The sequence below is a fragment of the Mustela nivalis genome, assembly GCF_964662115.1.
Source record: "Mustela nivalis genome assembly, chromosome: 4".
NCBI classification, from domain to species: domain Eukaryota; kingdom Metazoa; phylum Chordata; class Mammalia; order Carnivora; family Mustelidae; genus Mustela; species Mustela nivalis.
In genome coordinates, this window is record NC_139023.1 from 137,436,501 (window position 1) to 137,457,979 (window position 21,479).

The following is a 21,479-nucleotide window of genomic DNA, read 5'->3' on the forward strand; positions in this document are numbered from 1 at the left end:
TGTTTGCGGAGATTGCCCGACCTCTCTACGAACTGGCAAAAGGGGGGCTCACTATGATAGACTGGACAGCTGAAGCAGAAGGAACATTTTGGGAATTACAAACAGCCTTACTGAGTGCCCCAGCATTGGCCATCCCAGATGTTGCCAAGCCCTTCCACTTGTATGTGGATGAAAAAGCAAAAGTGGCCAAAGGAGTTTTGACTTAGACTCTGAGGCCTTGGCAAAGGCCAGTAGCCTATCTTAGCAAGACCCAGTAGGGGCTGGGCTCCCCCCTTGCCTCCGCATAATTGCTGCCAAGGCCCTCCTGGTCAAGGATGCAAGTAAATTGACTTTGGGTCAAAATCTCATCTTGACCACCACCCACGCTATCGAGGGCCTTCTCCAGACTCCACCAGACTGATGGATTATGAACGCCTAAGTGACGGGGTATCAGGCCCTCCTCAACGAACCAAGAGTGACCTTCTAGCCCCCGGGAGTGCTAAATCCAGCCATGCTGCTGCCAGAGGAGCTGGCTGACCACCCACACAACTGTAGGGAAGTCCTAACCCAAGTCACAGGAGTAAGGTCAGACCTCAGAGACATTCTCCTTCCATATGCAGAGATGATTCTATTCACAGACGGGAGTAGCTACATGGTCAATGGAAAGAGGTATGCGGGGGCTGCGGTGGTTTCCCCTGAGTAGGAACTGAACAGCAGCCCTGCCACATGGAACATCGGTGCAAAAAGTGGAGCTGATTGCACTCACCAAGGCACTGCAGATGGCCAAAGGTAAAACTGCCAACATCTATACGGACAACAGGTACGCCATTGCTATTCTCCATATACATGGGGCTATTTATAAAGAAAGGGGCCTATTAGCAGCAGAGGGAAAAGGAATTAAAAACAGAGGAGAAATACTGGCTCTCCTCCAGGTGAGGTGGCCCAAAAAAGGTGGCCGTTATGCATTGCCCAGGACACCAAAAGGGGACTGATCTGATTTCAAAAGGAAACCAGTTAGAAGATCAAGGTGCAAAGCAAGCAGCCCAAAAAACAGTGCAAGAGCTGGTTACACTCCCAGCTCCAGCTCTACCAGAAAAACCAAACTATTCAGAAGAAGATTTAAAGTATTTACAAAAATGGGCTAAATTAGACTATGAAGGGGATTTGGCTAAGACTAAAACAGGAAAGTTAATTCTTCCTCGGAGACTAGATAAGAAGTTAGTAGACCAGATACATCAGGGTACTCATTTGGGGACACGCAAACTCAAGGAACTTATAGGCAAGCAGTTCCAGGTTTCTAAATAAGGGCATATGGTTCAGGATGTAGTTGATAGATGTGCTCAATGCCAGGCAGTTGATGTGGGAGGAACTAGAATGGGAAGAGGGAAAAGATAAAGAGGTAAGGAACCAGGTATTTATTGGGAAATAGATTTTACAGAAATGAAACCCAGAAAATATGGGCACAAGTATATGTTAGTTTTTGTAGATACCTTTTAAGGCTGGGTAGAGAACTTTTCCGCCAAACATGAGATGGCAGGAGTGGTAGCCAAAAAGCTATTAGAAGAAATAATTCCTAGGTTTGGGCTGCCTCTCATGACAACATGCCTCTCTGCTTGTGACAACTCCCTCTCGTGCCTCTCAGACAACGGCCCTGCATTTGTGAGTTCAGTTTCACAGGCACTGGCCAAGGCTGTGGGCACTAACTGGAAACTACATTGTGCCTACCGGCTCCAGAGTTCCAAGCAAGTAGAGAGAATGAACTGAACTCTTAAAAAGACCTTGACAAGGCTAATTCTGGAGACTGGCAGTAGATGGGTGGATCTCGTTCCTTTCGCCCTCCTCAGGGTGCAATGTACACCCTACTTAAACAAGGTGACCCCATTTGAAATAATGTTCGGGAGAACCCCCACCCGCCCCGATCTGCCCTTGGCTACAAAAGGTTGCTCTAGCAGAAATGACTGATCAGTCTGTACTCCCGTCACTGCAGGCATTACAGTCTGTCTTAAAAAGAGCTCACCCAGGGATCCGAACTGCCCACACTGAGACGGAGACGGAGGTGGAACCACATCCTTACCAACCCAGGGACTTGGTTTGGATACACTGCCATCAAGTGGGAAACTTTGAGCCTCGCCGGAAGGGACCGTTTACTGTCATCCTGACCGCCCCCACAGCAGTAAAAGTAGAAGGCATCAGGGCCTGGATTCACGCAGGTCACGTCAAATGAGCTAAGGACGAGGACACTCCCCTGGAGGTGGAAGCCACAGCCGATGGACCCCACTGACCATGGACTAAAGCTAAGACTCAAAAGACTATGAGTTCATTGTTGCTCCTATTGTTACCTGTTTGTGTAAGAGCTTCTGAGTCACCTCATAAAACAAAAAAAGTATAGGTGGAAAATTAGACGAACGGAATTAGGAAAATGGAAAAGGTTATACAAAGCAGTGAATGGCTAACTTATCAGCTGACTGTGCACTAATGTTACTTTTTGGTCCCTGCATTATAAACGCCCTAAAGTCATTTGTACAAAACAAAATTAGAGTGATAAAAACACTTAGTCTTAACATGCTCAATATAACCCCTTACAACAGGAGAACATAGAACTATCTGAAAAGTCAAGGATTTGACTAATCTCCAAAGAAAAGGGGGGAGTGTAAGGGCCTACTTAGCAGAGGGAGTCATTTTGTGTTTATGCAATGAACTTAGATTGACCCTGCCCTTCCCAGGGGAACTTACTTGCAAAGCCTAGATATAAGGGCAGGTCAGGCCAGGTGAAGACATCCAATCAGTGGGGGCACATATATCTACTAGGGTAAATTGAAATTCAATTGGCCACCTGTGTGTACCTTAGCATGACTATGCAGTTTTCTCTGTGTGTTGCAGACCTAGCATGATTGTGCAGTTTTCTCTGTGTATTGCAATCTCATTGGCCACCTGTGTATAGCCAGGCTCAACTACCTTTATAAAAGTTAGTCTGTGAGGCTGGGAAGGGTCGCCTCTTTTATCTAAGAGACGGCCCCAACCAGTCAGTTTGATTCTTGATGCTTGGCGCGAAATAAAGCTTTGCTTGACCTTCACTTTGTATCAGTCTCGCTCCTTTGATTATGCACCCTAACAGTGGCAAGACCAAGGATAAGAACAATCTGAAGTAGTCAAAGATGGGGAGTAGGTCCACCAGAAGCCTTACAGGCCTATATGGCAGGTCCAAAGAATGAGACAATGATAGAAATAAGATACACAACAAAGAGTGAAATGCACAGCAGAAGGAACACAGCATATTCAAAATATAGTCTCTGACCTAACCAAAGAATAGATTTTCACAGATATGTTTCCTGAATTGATACTAAGAAATATGCAGATTGGGTACCCCACTATGATAATTTAGATTAAAAATACAGTAAACAGCTCCATTTAGAACTGTAGAACTGTAACTAAAGGATGTCAATGGAAGTGTCAAGCACCAATGAGAATAAGAAGACAAAAAAGGGGCGCCTGTGTGGCTCGGTTGGTTAAGCAACTGTCTTCAGCTCAGGTCATGATCTTGGAGTCCTGGGACTGAACCCCAAGTTGACTCCCTGCTCAGTGGGGAGTCTACTTCTCCTCCCTTTCCCTCTGTCCCCTCACTCATGCTCAAGTGTTCTTTCTCTCAAATAAATAAATAAAAATCTTTTTTAAAAAAGGAAAAGAAATAAATGAAACAGTCAACTGAATCTATAGATATACTGATACTGAATGATCAAGCATATATTTACACTGAGTCCTGGACAGTGGTCATGATCTTGTTGAATGGTTAGGACAATGGGAAATAAGCTATAAAAAGAAAGCCTTTTTGGGGAACTGTGTTTTCGAAAACTGTTATACAAGATGTACTTAAGACCACATTTAGAGGTGTTTGTGGGCTACAAACACCTCTAGAGGTGTTTTGCCCTCAAAAAAGCAGATTTCAGGAAAGAAACATAATTACACAGCTCCGCTTTGTGTTCCCTGAGCTATATTAACTTGGGCTTTGGAAGCATAAGATTCTGAATCACTAAAATGAGCAGTTCCTACATGACGGAGAAAAGGAAACATTTCCCATTGATAAATGTGCTACTCCAGTATCCCATGTGCCAATCACAACATGAACCAAGACACAGCCATTCCATTTTACTCTGGGGAAATCACAAGGTATATACATAGCTGGCACAGACTTGCAGTTGGCTATATAAGCCTGCTGCTAAGAGGCCTATGCATGCATGCATACCAATAGCAGAGGATATGGAGTAGCTGTTCCATCTCTAAGACTAAAGGGTATCACATAATCAAAGCCATGCAGACCGCTATTATCAAAATTGTGGATGCCCCATCTAATTTAAATAGATCATATTTAAAAAATAAGGCTGATTTACAGTAAGCATAAGTGTATCATATTTAATGGATATATTACTATCCCAATCATCTTCATGTGGTATATGAACTGCTAGAATGCATTATTAAAGACTAAACTAAAAACTGCAAGGGCAATTAATGGTCCGTAAAATTTGCAACTGCAATATTATTGCTGAACACAAGGATGATAGCAGCAGGGTTATCATGAAGAAAGCTGATTGAAAAAAAATACACAGGGAGGTTCATAGGGATTCATCTTGATATAATCTCTACCCCACTGTGCAAATGAGCACAAGATGAAATGTCCCTGTTTCCTGTGTTGAAGACATAAAACCAAGAGAAAAAAGCAGATTGTTCCTGTTATATATATAGATTGAGAGATCAGTCAATCGATGTATATATATATATATACCACCAAAAGTAGGCTCATACTATTTTCCAGATTAAGGTAACCCTGAAGGGACTTGGGTAATAAAATCATTGGTTCTGACTATGAAGATGAATTAGTTCTACTTCTGACAAATTTGGTTGTTGAAACTTTCTCTTGAGGAACAGCTGATGAGTTAGCACTGTAATTATCTCATACTCTTGCCCTATTCATGTTACTCCATCTGAAGTAAGGGGGAGGAAAAGGGAATTAAGGAACACTAGGTTTAAAATATTTAAAAAGTATAGCAATATAAAGATAGGTAAATTTTGGACAATGGACCAGGAGATAATTACTAGACACTCTTGGGGAAGATGAAATATATTATCACAGTTAGTTTCACATTCAAACTTGTCCATGTTATATCAGGAAAGAAAAAGGGGGAATGAGATGAGATTTCTCTACTGCTAGTCTTTTAAAACTTAGGAGAAAAATGTAACTAACAAGATGAACAAATCAGAACAGCTATTAAATGAAATTACTTTGAACAGAAAACAAAAAGGAATTATCAAACAATCCTTAAATTTACTCTAACTTCTGGAATTGTCTCTTTCACACATTCTCTTATAGCTAAGTGGTTCTTTTTCATCAGGAAGCTGGTAAGAAGAGAATCTCCCTATATGTTACTCAAGCGGTGAATTAAGAAGAGACACACAAGACATGTGATCAAACTCCAAAACACACCGCTGATAAAAACTATTAAATCCTAGAGATACAACTATACTCCTTATTATTTTACCATATATAACAGAAAAATGACAAAAGTATTTCCATTAAAAATAGGAACAAAGGACGCCTGGGTGGCTCAGTCAGTTAAGCCACTGCCCTCGGCTCAGGCCAAGAGCCCAGGGTCCTGGGATCCCAGAGTCCCGCATCGGGCTCCTTGCCCCCCAGAGAGCCTGCTTCTCTCTCTGCCTCTGCCTGCCACTCTGCCTGCTTATGTGTGCGCTCGCTCTCTCTCTCTCTCTCTCTCTCTGACAAATAAATAAATAAAATCTTAAAAAAAAAAAAAAGGAACAAAATACTATCCCTATTATTGTTTAATGTTGTCCTAGAAGTTCTGGCCAATGTAATAAAAGTAAAACAGTAAGACAAGATACAGCTTAAAGAAAGCAAGGGAAATTAGGGTTAGTGCATAAGAATAAAGACTTCGGGTGCCTGCGTGGCTCAATTGGTTGGGCAACTGCCTTTGGCTCAGGTCATGATCCTTGAGTCCCGGGATCAAGTCTCACATGGGGCTCCCAGCTGCATGGGGGGTCTACTTCTCCATCTGACCTTCCCCCCTCTCATGCTCTCTTTCACTCTCTTTCTCTCAAATAAATAAATAAAGTCTTAAAAAAAAAAAAAAAGAATAAAGACTTCAACACTGGGCAGGCCTAGGTTCAAATCACTATTCTGTACTAACTGGAATTTTGACTTCACCTAATTGTTTTATCCTTCTATCTATTTTATAAAGTTGTAAAGATTAAACAAAGCCCAATATGTGCAGTGGTTATAATGTGCCTACAAAAAGCTATAGGAATTATTGTTATGATATATATCATGACTACTTGCCATTGATATAGCTGTAGACTAAAAATCCAAAAATTAAACATTGTATAAGCTAAAACCCAACAATTTCTCCACATATTAGCAATATTCTGGCAGGGGAAAAAAAAACCTTTTAAAACAGAAATAGAATTAGGTAGTGTTTAACAAATAACCTTTACAAGAAATATAACAAGTATGACCTTAAAATGATCAAAACTGTGCAAGAGATATAAAAGAAATAATGAATAAAATGTAGATACTTAACATGCTCCTGAATAAATTAATTTGTGGATTTAAGGTAATACTGACAAAAATTCCAACAGAATTTCTTTTAAAGATTTATTTATTGATTTGAGAGACAGAAAGGGAGAGAGTGAGGGGGGACAAGGAGAGAAAGAGAGAGAGAAGCAGACTCCCCACTGAGTGAGGAGCCCAAGGAAGGGCTTGAGCTTACGACTCTGGGACCATGATCTAAGTAGAAATCCAGAGTCAGTCAGATGCTTAAATGAATGAATCACCCAGGTGCCCCCCCCAAGAGAATTTTAAAAGAAAAAAAAAAAAAGAGAGAGAGAGAGAAAGAGACAAAAATTAACCAGGAATGTATCCGGTAAAGAAAAAGAAAGCAAGCAACTAAGGAAAACAAAGAAGAGTAAAAAGGAAATGAGGGGAAAACTCTAACAGAAATTTAAAAATAAGGAGGAAGGACAAGAAGGCAGAAAAGTAGGAGACACCGTTTCAACCAGTCCCTTGAAGTGAGCTAAATATCTACCAGAACACTCTGAACACCCAGGAAATCAGCCTGAGCTGTAAGATTATACACTTCTGGAATTGTACAGTGGCAGAAGACATCAGTGGAGAGGATGCACCTTGCCTGGATGGTGGCTGATATATTCAGCTATACATCCCCCAATGAGCTGCCACCAAAATGAGTAGGAGGAGGAACACCTCACAAAAGACAAAATCAGAGACTGTGCCTTCTCCCACAGGACTGCTGGATATGGACATAAACAGTATGTTGGAAAGGGAATTCATGGTAACAATTATCCAGGCAATGGCAAGGTTGGAGAAAACCATTTGTGACAACAAAGAATCTCTATGGGCAGAAGTGAGAGCCAACATGACAGAAGTTAAAAATGCTATCAGTGAGATCCAATCTAACCTAAAAACTCTAACAGCTAGGGTAACCGAAGTAGAAGATAGAATTAGTGACCTAGAGGACAAAATGATAGAGAAAAAGGATCAGGAGAAGACCTGGAACAAACAGCTTAGAAGCCATGAAAACAGAATTAGGGAAATAAATGGCACCATGAAACGTTCTAACGTCAGAATTTTGGAGATCCCTGAGGGGGTGGAGAAAGAGAGAAGACTAGAAGATATAGTTGAACAAATTCTGGATGAAAATTTCCCCGACCTGGGGAATGGAACAAATGATCATGTCCTAGAGGCACCAAGATCAACGAATATAGAAAGACCTCCAGACACTTGATTGCATAATTCATGAATCATAATTTTAGATAAGAGGTCCTAAGGGCAGCTAGGGGGAAGAGATTCCTTACATACAGAGGAAGGTCCATCAGAGTAACATCAAACCTGTCCACAGAAACCTGGCAAGCCAAAAAGGGCTGGAAAGATATATTTAGGGCTCTAAATGAGAAGAACATGCAGCCAAGAATACTTTATCCAACAAGGTTGACATTCAAAATGGATGGAGAGATTAAAAGCTTCCAAGACTGGTGAGGTTAAAAACAGTATGTGACCATCAAGCTGGCTCCACAAGAAATATTAAGGGGCATGTTCTATAGAAGAAGAAAGAACCCAACAGTGTCATAGAACAAAAATTTACGAGACAGGGGTGCCTGGGTGGCTCAGTGGGTTAAGCCGCTGCCTTCGGCTCAGGTCATGATCTCAGGGTCCTGGGATCGAGTCCCGCATCGGGCTCTCTGCTCAGCAGGGAGCCTGCTTCCCTTCCTCTCTCTCTGCCTGCCTCTCTGCCTACTTGTGATCTCTCTCTGTCAAATAAATAAATAAAATCTTTAAAAAAAAATTTACGAGACAATCTATAGAAATAAGGACTTCACAGACAACATGATGTCTATTAAATTTCAACGTGAATGGACTAAATGCTCCCACAAAACAGCACAGGGTTGCAGATTGGATAAAACGACAGGGCCTGTCCACAGGTTGTCTACAAGAGACCCATTTTGAACTTAAGGATACATCCAGACTGAAAGTGAAGGGAAGGAGAAGCATCTTTCATGCAACAGGCCTCAAAAGAGAGCTGAGGTAGCAATTCTCATATCAGATAAATTAGATGTTAAACTAAACACTGTAATCAGAGATAAAGAAGGACACTACATCATTCTTAAAGAGTCTATCCACCAAGAAGATCTAACAATTGTAAATATTTACGCCCCCAATATGGGAGCAGCCAACTACATAAGCCAACTGTTAATCAAAATAAAGAGTCATATTGTTATGAATACGTTAATTGTAGGGATCTTAACACGCCACTCTCAGTAATAAATGGATCATCCAAGCAGAAAATCAATAAAGAAACAAGAACTTTGAATGACACATTGGACCAGATGGACCTCATAGATATATAAAGAACATTCCACCCTAAAACAACAGAATACTCATTCTTCTTGAGTGCACATGGAACTTTCTCCAGAGTAGACCACATATTGGGTCACAAATCAGGGATCAACCAATACCAAAAGATTAAGATTACTCCCTGCATATTCTCAGACAAAAATGCTTTGAAACTGGAACTCAACCACAAGAAAGAGTTTGGAAGGAATTCAAACACTGGGAAGCTAAAGACCAAGCTGCTCAAGAATGTTTGGATCAACCAGGAAATCAAAGAAGAACTTAAACAATTCATGGAAACCAATGAGAATGAAGACACATCAGTCCAAAACCTATGGGATACAGCAAAGGTGGTCCTAAGGGGGTAATACATAGCCATCCAAGCCTCACTCAAAAAGATTGAAAAATCCCGAATATACCAGCTCTCTTTACACCTTAAAGAACTGGGAAACCAACAACAAATTAAGCCAAACCTATGCACAAGAAGGGAAATAATCAAGATTAGAGCAGAGATCAGTGAGATAGAAACTAGAGATACAGTAGAATATATCAACGAAACTAGAAGCTGGTTCTTTGAAAGAATTAATGAGATCTATAAACCACAGGCCAAATGAATCCAAAAGAAAAGAGAGAGGACCCAAATTAATAAAATTATGAATGAAAGGGGAGAGATCACAACTAACACCAAAGAAACAGAAACAATCATCAGAAATTATTATCAACAGTTATATGCTAATAAGCTAAGCAACCTAGAAGAAATGGATGCATTCCTAGAAACCTATACATTTATAAGACTGAAACAGGAAGAAATTGACAACCTGCATAGACCATTATCTAGTAAGGAGATTGAAGCAGTGATCAAAAACCTCCCAAAAAACAAGAGCCCAGGACCTGGCAGATTCCCTGGGTAATTCTACAAAATTCAAAGAAGAAATAATACCTATTCTCCTGAAGCTGTTTCAAAAAATAGAAACAGAAGGAAAACTTCCAGACTCTTTCCATGAAGCCAGCATACCCCCTGATCCCCAAACCAGGCAAAGACCCCATCAAAAAGGAGAATTTCAGACCAATATCTGATGAATATGGATGCCAAATTTCTCAACAAGATCCTAGCTAACAGGATCCAACAGTACATTAAGAAAGTACATTAAGAAGATTTTCCACCATGACCAGGTGGGATTTATCCCTGAGATGCAAGGATGGTTCAACATTTGCAAATCAATAAGCAAAGAGAGAAGAACCACATGGTCTACTCAAGTGATGCAGAAAAAGCATTTGACAAGATACAGCATCCGTTCCTCATTAAAACTCTTCACAGTATAGGGATGGAGGGAACATTCCTCAACTTCATAAAATCTATCTATGAGAAACCCACAGCAAATAGCATTCTCAATGGGGAAAGCTGACAACCTTCCCTTTGAGATCAGAAACACAACAAGGATGCCCACTCTAACCACTGCTGTTCAACATAGTACTAGAAGTCCTAGCAACAGCAATCAGACAACAAAAAAACGTATTCAGATTGGCAAAGAAGAAGTCAAACTCTCTCTTCACAGATGACATGATACCCAAAAGACTCCACCCCCAAACTACCAGAACTCATACAGCAATTCAGTAATGTGGCAGGATACAAAATCAGTGCACAGAAATCAGCTGCTTTCTTATACACCAACAATGAAAATATAGAAAGGAAAATTAGAGAATCGATTCCATTTACTATAGCACCAAGAATCATAAGATACCTAACCAAAGAGGTAAAGGATCTGTACTCGAGGAACTACAGAACATTCATGAAAGAAATTGAAGACACAAAAAGATGGAAAAACATTCCATGCCCATGGATCAGAAGAATAAACATTGTTAAAATGTTTACTGTTAATGTAAAATTAAATTTTAAAAATTTTAAATATATTCTAAATCTACAATTACGAACACAGTGAGGTGGTGGCAGAACAGATAGAGTATGGAGCAGAAGAGAGCTTGATGCATGTGTACTATAGATTCATTCTCTAGCTTGTATAAGAGTTTAATATATGTATTTATATTACTATTTATGTCAATAATGTATATTAATTCATATTAATTATATAGTATAATGTATAAAGGTATAAAGGTAGATTAATATACTATAAATTTAAATATTTTTATAATTATCTTACATAATTATAATATAAATTATAAATCTATATGTTATATATAAAATATATTTATAAATCAGTGGCAGAAGGAAAGCACAGCCATTAAGTGATGCCAGGATTTTGATTAGGAACTTGGCAATAATAAAAACTTATTTTAGAACTTATTCACTTAGAATAAGTTAGGTTTTCACCCCAAATCAAACCCCAAAATAACTTTCATATTGATCATCCTTAAATCAGAAAGACAGAAAGGGAGAGCCAGGTGAGGATGAGAGGGGGAAATGAATAAGAATAAAAAATGGGAAAGAATTACAAAATTATAATGGTGACATATTAGCCAGTAAGAGATACAGGAACATCAACATGATCACAATCAAGAATATGAGCTAAATCTTACATGCTCTTCCCATACTTTCTTTTCTCTCTCATACGCTTCCTTTCTCTTTCGTTCTAATTGTTCTTTTAGTACAGCAGCACGTGCACTTGCTTGGGCCTGAAAATAAAAACAATCAACAAAATTAGTTACCAAAAAGAAGGGCATAGGTTGTTTTTTCGTTTTGTTTTGTTTGAGGTCTCTAAAACGATCTACTTATTTTGCCAAAAAAGAAGAGTTCTCGGGGTGGGGGAGAATTTCTTGAGTAAAAATAGAAGCTCACTCTATATCCCTAGCACTAAAACCAGAGCTCAACACACAGCAGCTGCTCAGTAAGTATTTGCTGAATAAAAATAAATACAGGCATATATTTTTTTTAAAGTGTGCAGCATGATGGTATTTTTATTTATTTATTTTTTAAATTAAACTTATTTTTTTTCAGTGTTCCAAAATTCATTATTTATGCACCATACCCACTGCTCCATGCAATTCATGCCCTCCTTAATACCCACCACCAGGCTCACCGCACCCTCCACCCCCAAAAAACCCTCAGTTTGTCTCTCAGAGTCCACAGTCATTCATGACTTGTCTCCCCCTCCAATTTCGCCCAACTCACTTCTCTCCATCTCTCATTCTAATGGAATATCAAATGTAAAACTTTTAAACTATGGTTATATACAGATATCATTTGTGAGGTGAACGTGATAACCACTACACATGGAAACTACAGATATCATTTGTCTTCAGAGAAACAGACAATAATATTTTTCATGTTTAAGGTTACCATTTTTTCTTTTTAAGATTGTGTAATAGTTTCATATTCTTCTGTCATTTTATCAAATTACTCTCCATAAATACAGGATACGAAGAGAGAGGAAGACACTGTTTTTCAGAAACCAAACAGTGAAGGATAAAGGGAAATGAAAAATTAAGACAGAGAATAACTATGTAAGACTTAATACAATTTTCTTTTACCTTTTTAAGATTTTATTTGTTTATTTGACAGACAGAGATCACAAGTAGACAGAGAGGCAGGCAGAGAGAGAGGAGGAAGCAGGTTTCCTGCTGAGCAGAGAGCCTGATGCGGGGTTCAATTCCAGGACCCTGAGATCATGACCTGAGCTGAAGGCAGAGGCTTAACCCACTGAACCACCCAGGTGCCCCAAGACTTAACACAATTTTCTACCTTAAGTCCCAATCTTCTCCAAGAAAACTGTATATTTCTAGTTTATACCTTAAATGCTTCAACTTTTTTACGCCGCATGTCAGCCTCCTCACTTCCTTCTTGTCCTTCAGAATAATCAGCTTCTTTCTACAAAGTAAGTACATAAGCAAACCTCTTAAGACAGAGCCTTGAATTCAGTGCAGAGCTCTGTGGAAGATAATACAAATAAACTAACACCTAAAAATATAAAATGGTATATTGTTCAACACTACTAATTTTCTCTCAAGTACTGCAAGTGAATTATCCACAACTACCAACTCTTACAGACAATAAATGGAAAAAAAGACAAAAATAGAATGATGTAAAATGGCCATGGGTAGTACTTTAATTTTCCTCTCAAAATTCCTCTGGAAAAATGGTCTTATCAATTTTAAATCCCACAACTAAAATGTATTTTATTCCTATGTATAGTTTTCTGATCTTTGACTCTAACTCCATCAGATTTTTATGTTAATGGCACAGCATTTTTAATTTTTTTTTAAGATTTTATTCATTTATTTCAGAGTGAGAGAAAGAGAGGAGAGAGAGAGAGAGAGGGCATGTACAAGTTGGAGGTGGGGAGAAGAGAGAGAGGGAGAAGCAGACTCCGCACTGAGCAGGGAGCCTGATGTGGGGCTCTATCCCAGGCCTGTGGGATCATGACCTGAGCCGAGGGCAGATGCTTAACCAACTGAGCCACCAGGCGCCCCAGTGGCATAACATTTTTAATCTTAATCTATTATAATGTCATTCAATTACTTTTTAAAAATTATTATTCAACCTGCCTTTTCACCACGAAGTTTGGCTCTAATCTGTTGGCGCTCATTGAAATTCTGCAGTCTTATTTGCCTCAGTCTTGCCAGATAAACCTACAAGGAGAGAAAAAAAACACACAGCAGTTTAATTTAAAGAAAAAACTATCAATATTTTTACTGCTAAAAATTTTTTAATTTAAAGAAAAGTGTTAATCTGAATACAAGAAATAAAAGTTTCAAAATCTGGTTAATGGAAACGTAATATTAGCTTTCAAGTGTTTAATTTAGATCAACTTATTTCTGAAAAGAAACACATAATTATAAATTTTTATTTTTATCAAAAGAAAAGAAATCAACTCAGAATACTAAATATCAGTTATGGGGCAAAATTATGACACAGCATGTCAGTCAAATTATATTAACAGGTCCCTGTAGACTTACAAAATCCTTAAATAATTGTTAAGAATTTAAACCATGCAAGAAAGGAAGGCAATAAACTCAAAAATGGCTATGTGACGGAGGTAGCGAACATGCGGGAAGCATACCTCTTCCTCTTTGTTTCTTGGCTTCCCTCCTCTTGAAGAGCTGGACCTGCCTCCATACATAGCTGCCAGGTTTTGCAGGATTCCCTGTTCATCATTTAATGTACTAAGTTTAAAGAATGACTAAGGCTACATTAGCATCTTACCTAGGAATATCCAGTTGCCACTTTATTTCATTTGGCAAACACTGATCATTTCTAGTGGATAAACTTAGATAAACCCTGGCATTTTCCTACATCAGTATAACCAATACATTCATTGAGAACAGAAGGAAGCAATTAAACCCCATATATAATTATTCAAATGAGAGACCAGCTATGTTTTTATTAGTCATGTAAGTAATCAGTTTTTTAAAACTGCTTTGGAGGTTAGCTAAACCCAAATACAAGTTCTGTTCTGTAAAGGGCCGGTCATTTCTACACATTTGTTTACATACTAAATACACAGACACAATATTAAATATTTGAACTCAAACTCTACACTTGGGCATATCCTATTACTATACTGCAAATGATCACATTCAATCACAAACTGGTATCATTTTTAAACACAGCTTATCATAAACATGGAATTATGTCCTTATTAGAAATTATTAATATCCTTCCAAAAAGTTAGGAGATTGTCAAACTATCCATTTTCTCTGCCTTCAGCACACAACTATGCTGTAAAATTTTCTCCTTAAAAAAATCATCAGGGTCTGGGGCGCCTGGGTGGCTCAGTGGTTTGGGCTGCTGCCTTTGGCTCGGGTCATGATCTCAGGGTCCTGGGATCGAGCCCCGCATCGGGCTCCCTGCTCCGCAGGAAGCCTGCTTCCCTCTCTCTCTCTCTCTGCCTGCCTCTCTGCCTACTTGTGATCTCTGTCTTTCAAATAAATAAATAAAATTTAAAAAAAAAATCATCAGGGTCTAACTTTCCTATCTAATGTCTTTTTATCAGCTTGTTGAAAGCATACTTTTTTATATTCATGACCTCCACTTTCCTGCTTCCTATTTACATTTTTTCCCCTATTTACTTTCTAACCTAACACAATCTGGTTTCTGATCCCACTGTGAAAATTTTCAAGGTTACCACTGACTTCCTAGTTCAAAATTCAAATGGACACTTTTGAGTAAATTTTTAATTAATATTTCCACTGGAGATGAGTTTGAATCCATACAAGAATTTTTTTCCTCTCATAAAAGCATATGTTCACTGCAGAAAGCTTATAAATCATTCACGATTTGACAACCCAAAGCACCTAAAGTCTAAAGTTAATTTACTTCCAAATTTCTTCTTCCTCATATGTATAAATACATACACATTTTATCTTTACAAAACTGGAATTTTACTATAGTTATTCTGATTTTACCTTAATATTAATCAGCATATCAATTAATTGTAATATTCCAAGTCTCTCCTCACATTCAATATCCTTAAAAACAGTATTATTAACTGACTATATAGTATTCATAATATTCCACCAAATAGTGTTCTATAATTCACACATTAAAAACAAATCTCTCTTCTCTTTCATATTTATAACAGCACTCTCTCCTGGGTTCTTCCAATCAATCCTCACTATTTTCCCCTGGCTTTTCTCTTCCTTGGCTCATCACTAATGTCAATATTTTGTCAAGGTTCATTCTCTGGTCCTCCTTCTCTTCTTATTCCTAGGCTTTAACATATGTTGCTGATTCCCAAATCTCAATCAGCCTTGTAGTCCTTTTTCTTGAATGTCTGTGTATATTCAACTAGCATCTGGACAACTCTACTCACTATGCAGCAAAGCTACTTCAAACAATTTATAAACCTGACTTCATCATCCTTTTTACTATATAATTTTTTTCTTACTTCAGTTATTGATCACAATCTGACACCCAAGGCAGCAAGCTGGGAGTTTTCTTTGCCTCTTTCTCTACCCTGCCAAAAACAAAGGACCATCAAATTACTAAGCCACCTCCTCCTGTCTAACTACCCCTTCAGTTTCTGCCTTAGTTCATGCTCTCTTCTCTTGACTTCTGACTTTCCAAGAGTTTCCTAATTTATCATTACATCTCTTAGTCTATTTCACTCCCGTCTATTCTCTACAATGCAGAATAGCTCTTCTAACAGTTTCTTTCACATCAAAGCCCACATAAACCTTCCAGTGGTTTCCATTATCTTCATAATATATGAATATAGATTATTCATATACATTCTATTCCACTGCATGGCAGATAAGGCCATTTGTGATCTAGCTGCATCTATCCTCATCTCTGCCAATGCCTACATTCTAGCCATGATGACTACATGTGGTTTATAGACTATGTCATGATTTCACTCATCTTCTTAAAATGGCTAATTCTACTCATCTTCCAAAATGCAAATCAAACATTTCTCCCATGGAGCAAGCCTTGCTCATACCTCCTCCAGTCAGTTAAGTGTGACATGCCCTACCATTTTTATATATACCATCTGCAGTAGTGCACATCAGAGTATCATAATGGTGGACAGACAGTATTTATGATGGTTAAGAACATGGACTATGAAAGACTCCAAATTCTGTCAGTTCACACATTTGTCAATGTCACCTAACCATTGCTGACCTTCAGCAAAATTACTAAAACTTGCTGTAAGTTTGGACATAATAATATCACCTACTTTGTGGGTATATCAGAACAAAAAATATTTTATATGAATGTGCTCTGCCTGTCTTTTCTTGGAGCCTGACCAAAGGCTACTGCCCACTCAGTTTCTTCCCCTCTTCAAAGGGGTCTTGGCATTAGCTTATCAGTTCCTTGAGCTTTTAAAATATGAGTTAGAGAGTAGGAAGGTGAAGGAAAACAAGAAATAGGCAAGACTGGGCAAAGATTTAAGGTGAACTATGAAAAGATGATGGAAGTATCTACAGTTACAGAAGAGTGGGTGGAGGAGAACTGAGTATCACTATAGACTGTATCTTTCTTTCACAGTATTTGAGAACTTTAAGTAGAAAATCTGAGTTACTTTGAAGCAATTTTTTTAAAAAGATTTTATTTATTTATTTGACAGACAGATCACAAGTAGGCAAAGAGGCAGTCAGAGAGAGAGGAAGAAGCAGGCTCTCCGAGGAGCAGAGAGCCCGATGCGGGGCTCGATCCCAGGACCCTACGATCATGACCTGAGCCGAAGGCAGAGGCTTTAACCCACTGAGCCACAAGGGGTCCCCGTGAAGCAATTTTTTTTAACATTTCATTTTGAAATATTATAGATTCACAGAAAGGTAAAATGTGCAAGGAGTTTTCATGGACCCTGCATCCATCCTCTCACAAGTTTATCATCTTGCATAACTATAGTATGCTATCACAGCCAGGAAACTGATTCTAGCAATTATACATGACATATAGTGTATTTGTATTAATGCAATTTGTCACACATATAACCTTATGTAACCATCACCATAATCAAGATACTCAATTGTACCATTACTATACACTTTACAGCCATATTCACTACTCCCTACCCAACACTCATCAACTACTTATATGTTCTTCATCTTTACATTTCACAAAATTTACATATTGGAATCAAACAGTACATATCCATTTGAGATGGACTGTTTTTACTTCATATTATTCCTTGCAGTCCATTCAAGGTATTGGATGCATAAATCAATAGTTTGTTCTGTTTCACTGCTAATATCCCATGGTATGGATATACCATAATTTGCTCATTCATTCACTTACAGCAGGACATTGGGCAGTTTCAACTTTTTGGCTATGAAGAGTTAGAAGTTGCTAAGAACATTTGTATACATTTCTGAGTGAAAATACATTTTATTTTCTTTGGGACATAGGTGCAAGAGTAGAATTACCTTTGGTAGATCCATTTTTAGTTTTAAAAGGGACTGTCAAATTATTTTGCATAATGGCTGTGTCACTTTACATTCTTACCAACAATGGATAATTCAGTTTCTTCACATCATCACCAGCATCTAGTTTTTAATCACTTGTTTTTTTTTGTTTTGTTTTGTTTTTTTAAAGATTTTATTTATTTATTTGTCAGAGAGAGAGTGAATGAGAGCAAGCACAGGCAGACAGAGTGGAAGGAAGAGTCAGAGGGAGAAGCAGGCTCCTGCGGAGCAAGGAGCCCGATGTGGGACTCGATCCCAGGACGCTGGGACCAACTGAGCCACCCAGGCGTCCCTGTTTTGTTTTTTTTAAAGATACTCCAATCCGGGGCACCACTTAATTCTTCAAATGAGTTCTGGCTGTTTTAAGACCTTTCCCTTTCCATATACATTTTAGAATAAGTTTGTCTGTATCTATAAAAAATGTTCCTGAGATTTTACCAGGAATTGCACTAAACAAAGGTCAGGTTAGGACAACCTACCATTTTTACTACATTGAGTCTTCCAATTCATGAACATGGTATGGAACATGGTATGATTCTTTAAGTATTTAGATCTTCTTTGATTTCATCAACATTTTGTCATTTTAATTGCATAAATACTGCATGTTTTACTAATTTTTTTTTCGTTTTTGGAAATAAATGGTATTGTATTTTTATACACTTGTTTATTGTCAATGTATGGAAATTCAGTTGATTTTTCTGTGTTGAATCTTGTATCCTGCTAACTATAATGAACTCATTTTTTAGTTCCAGAGAGTTTTCAGAGAGTTCTTGGGATTTTCTAAACAAATAATCGTTAACTGGAAATAGCAATTATTTCATTACTTCCTTCTTTTCAATTCTGTATGCCTTTTCTCTTTCCTGCCTTACTGCAGTAACTAGAACTAGTAACTAGAACTAGAACTTCCAGTACAATATTGTGATTCCAGTGGTGAGAGCAAACATCCTTCTTTTTTTCCCTACTGTAGAGGGAGAGCATTTAGTCTTCTATGTATATGAAGTTAGATTTAAGGTTTTTGGGTTTTTTGTAGATGCCTATTATGAAGTTGAGGGTGTTTCCCTTTATTTCTAGTTTACTGACAGTTTAAGTCATCAACTTTATCAAAAGATTTTCTGCATCAATTGATTTGATATGATTTTTCTTCTTCAGCCTCCTGATACAGTGGATTACACTGATTTTCTAATATTGAAACATGATTTGCATTTCCAGACTAAATGCTACTTGGTCATGTTAGATTAGAATAACTAAAATTTTATTACAGATTTTTGCACCTGGGTTCATGAGATACATTAGTCTGTACTTTTCTTTTTTGTGCTTTGTCAAGCTTGGGAAGGGTAATACAGGCCTCAGAATGAGTTCGGAAATATTCCTTCTGTTTCTATTTCCCAAGAGACTGTATCATTGTATCAAACTGGTGTTAATTCTTTGACTGTTTGGCAAAATTCTCCAGTGAAACCAGGTAGGGCTGAAGATTTCTTTCTTTTTTTTTTTTTTAATACCTTTTAAATCACAAATTCAATTTTTAAATGTTACAGGACTGGCATGCCTGGGTGGCTCAGTCGGTTAAGCAGCTGCCTTCGGCTTGGGTCATGATCCCAGCGTCTTGTGATCGAGTCCCACATAGGGCTCCTTGCTCGGCAGGGAGCCTGCTTCGCCCTCTGCCTCTGCCTGCCTGTGCTCGCTTTCTCGCTGACAAGTAAATAAATAAAATCTAAAAAAAAAAACCCCACAAAACCAAAAAAACTAAGTTACAGGGCTACTTAAGGTATCTATTCCAATTTGGTAGTCTGTAGTTTTCAAAGACTTGATTAGTTCTTTTAAGTTGTTGAATTTATGAGTGTCAAGGTGCTTGTTATTACCCTGTTACTCACTACAAAATCTGTAGTCATATCCCTTGTTTTATTCTTGATATTGGTGATTTATGTCATCTTTGTTTTTATTGTCAATCTAGAGATTATCAATTTCATTCAATTTTTTTCTAAGAACCAGTTTTCTGTTTCATTAAATTTCTTAATAATTTTCCCATTTTCAATTTCATTGATTTCTACTTATAATGATTTCCTCCATTCTGTTTGCTTTGGGTCTATTTTGCTCTTCTTTTTCCATCATCTTGAGATAGGAATTTAAGACTGATTTGAAGCCTTTCTTCTTTTCCAATATAAGCATCTAGTGTTATAAATTTCCTTCAGAGCAGGGCTCTAGCTGTATCTCACAAATTTTAATATGTTGTGCGTCTATTTTCATTCAGTTCTATGTATTTTTAAGTTTCTTTCTAGATTTCCTATTTGACCCCATCTTAGTTAAAAGTGTTTTAATTTTCAATTGTTTGTACATTTTCCTGTCATCTTTCTAGTATAGATTTCTAGTTTGGTTCCATGATGTTCAAAGATTATACTGGGAAATTTTGATTCTTCTGAATTCCTTGAGATTTTATGATCCAGCATATAGTCTGTCTTGGTGATGTCTCTTTGCATGCTAACTTATTTCCACTTGAAAAAAAAGTATGTTGTGCTATTGTTGGGTTGAATGCTCTACAAGTATAAAATAGAACTTGGTAGCTTGTGATGGTGCTCAGCTATTCTATATCATTGCTAATTTCTGTTTAGCAGTTCTATCAATCACTGAGAAGTAGGGTACTGAAGTCCCAAACTATACTTGTGGATTTGATTTATCCTTTCAGCTCTGTTTCCACTTTATATATTTTGAAACTCCATTGTTGGCATATACCCACTTACGACTGCAGTAACTCCTTACAGGAGTGATTCTATTGTTATTACATAATGTCTTTGTCTCTTTGTCCTTAGCAATTTTATTTGCTCTGCTAACAACAGATTCTTTTAGCTTACTTTGCGTGAGAATGTCTTTATTTCCCCCTTGAAGGACAGTTTAATTAGATAAAGGATTCAGGATTGACAGTTCTTTTCCTTTAGCACTTGAAAAATCCTGTCATTTTCTTCCGTACTCCATGGTTTCAGATGAGGGATCTGATATCATTCAAATTGGTGCTGCTTTATAGGTAGTATGTCATTTCTCTCTCAATAAAGAATTGTTTTGTCTTTTACTTTCAGAAATTTAATAATATTGCTTGGGAAAGATTTGTTTATTCTAGTTGGGGATTTGCTCAGCTTCTTCCATCTGTAGGTTTATGTCCCTTGCCAAATATATAAAGTTTTCAGCTATTATTTCTTCAAATAATTTTCTCACTCCCACATTCTTTCTCTTATCCTTTGGGCTCCAATGATACAAATGTTAAATCTCTTCTTATTGTTCCACAGATCCCTAAGACAGAAAAATTTTCTTCTGTCATCTCCACTCTACCACTGAATCTACCCAGTGAATTTAAAATTTTTGTTATTATAGTATTTTCCAATTACATAATTTTCATTTGGTTATTTTTTATAACTTCTATTTCTTCACTGAGATTTTCCTTTTTTAATTCATTCAAAAGAGTTTTAATTGCTTGCTAAAGCATTTGTTTGAAGCAGCTTTAAAATCTTTCTCAGATAATTCCATTATGTAATTCATCTTGATAACAGTGGCAATGCTGTGGCCTTACTCACTCAGGTTGTGATTTTCCTGGTTCCTGGTTATGACAGATTTTTTAAATTATATTCTGAATATTTTAATTATTTAAAAACTCTTAATAGCTTCAATTTTAGTAGGCAATAGCTCCATTTAGGATTGGCATTTAGGTTCTGGCCTACTTTTGTGGGCTTTATATCTAATG

At 37.7% G+C, this 21,479-nt stretch overlaps 1 protein-coding gene across 15 annotated transcripts in view; it reads right to left on the minus strand.

Moving 5' to 3' along the window:
• NEK1 (NIMA related kinase 1) overlaps positions 1–21,479 on the minus strand; it is a 214,428-nt gene that overhangs the window by 102,061 nt on the left and 90,888 nt on the right. For 7 of the 15 annotated variants that reach the window (XM_082727264.1, XM_082727269.1, XM_082727275.1 and 4 more), the window contains 3 exons: positions 13,391–13,474; positions 12,636–12,713; positions 11,426–11,521 (listed from right to left, as the gene is read on the minus strand). In XM_082727264.1, the coding sequence (XP_082583390.1) occupies positions 11,426–11,521; positions 12,636–12,713; positions 13,391–13,474 (258 nt within the window). Of the gene's footprint in view, positions 1–11,425; positions 11,522–12,635; positions 12,714–13,386; positions 13,475–13,905; positions 13,990–21,479 lie in introns of all 15 variants that reach the window. The other 8 variants (XM_082727266.1, XM_082727273.1, XM_082727270.1 and 5 more) reach the window with 3 other exon arrangements.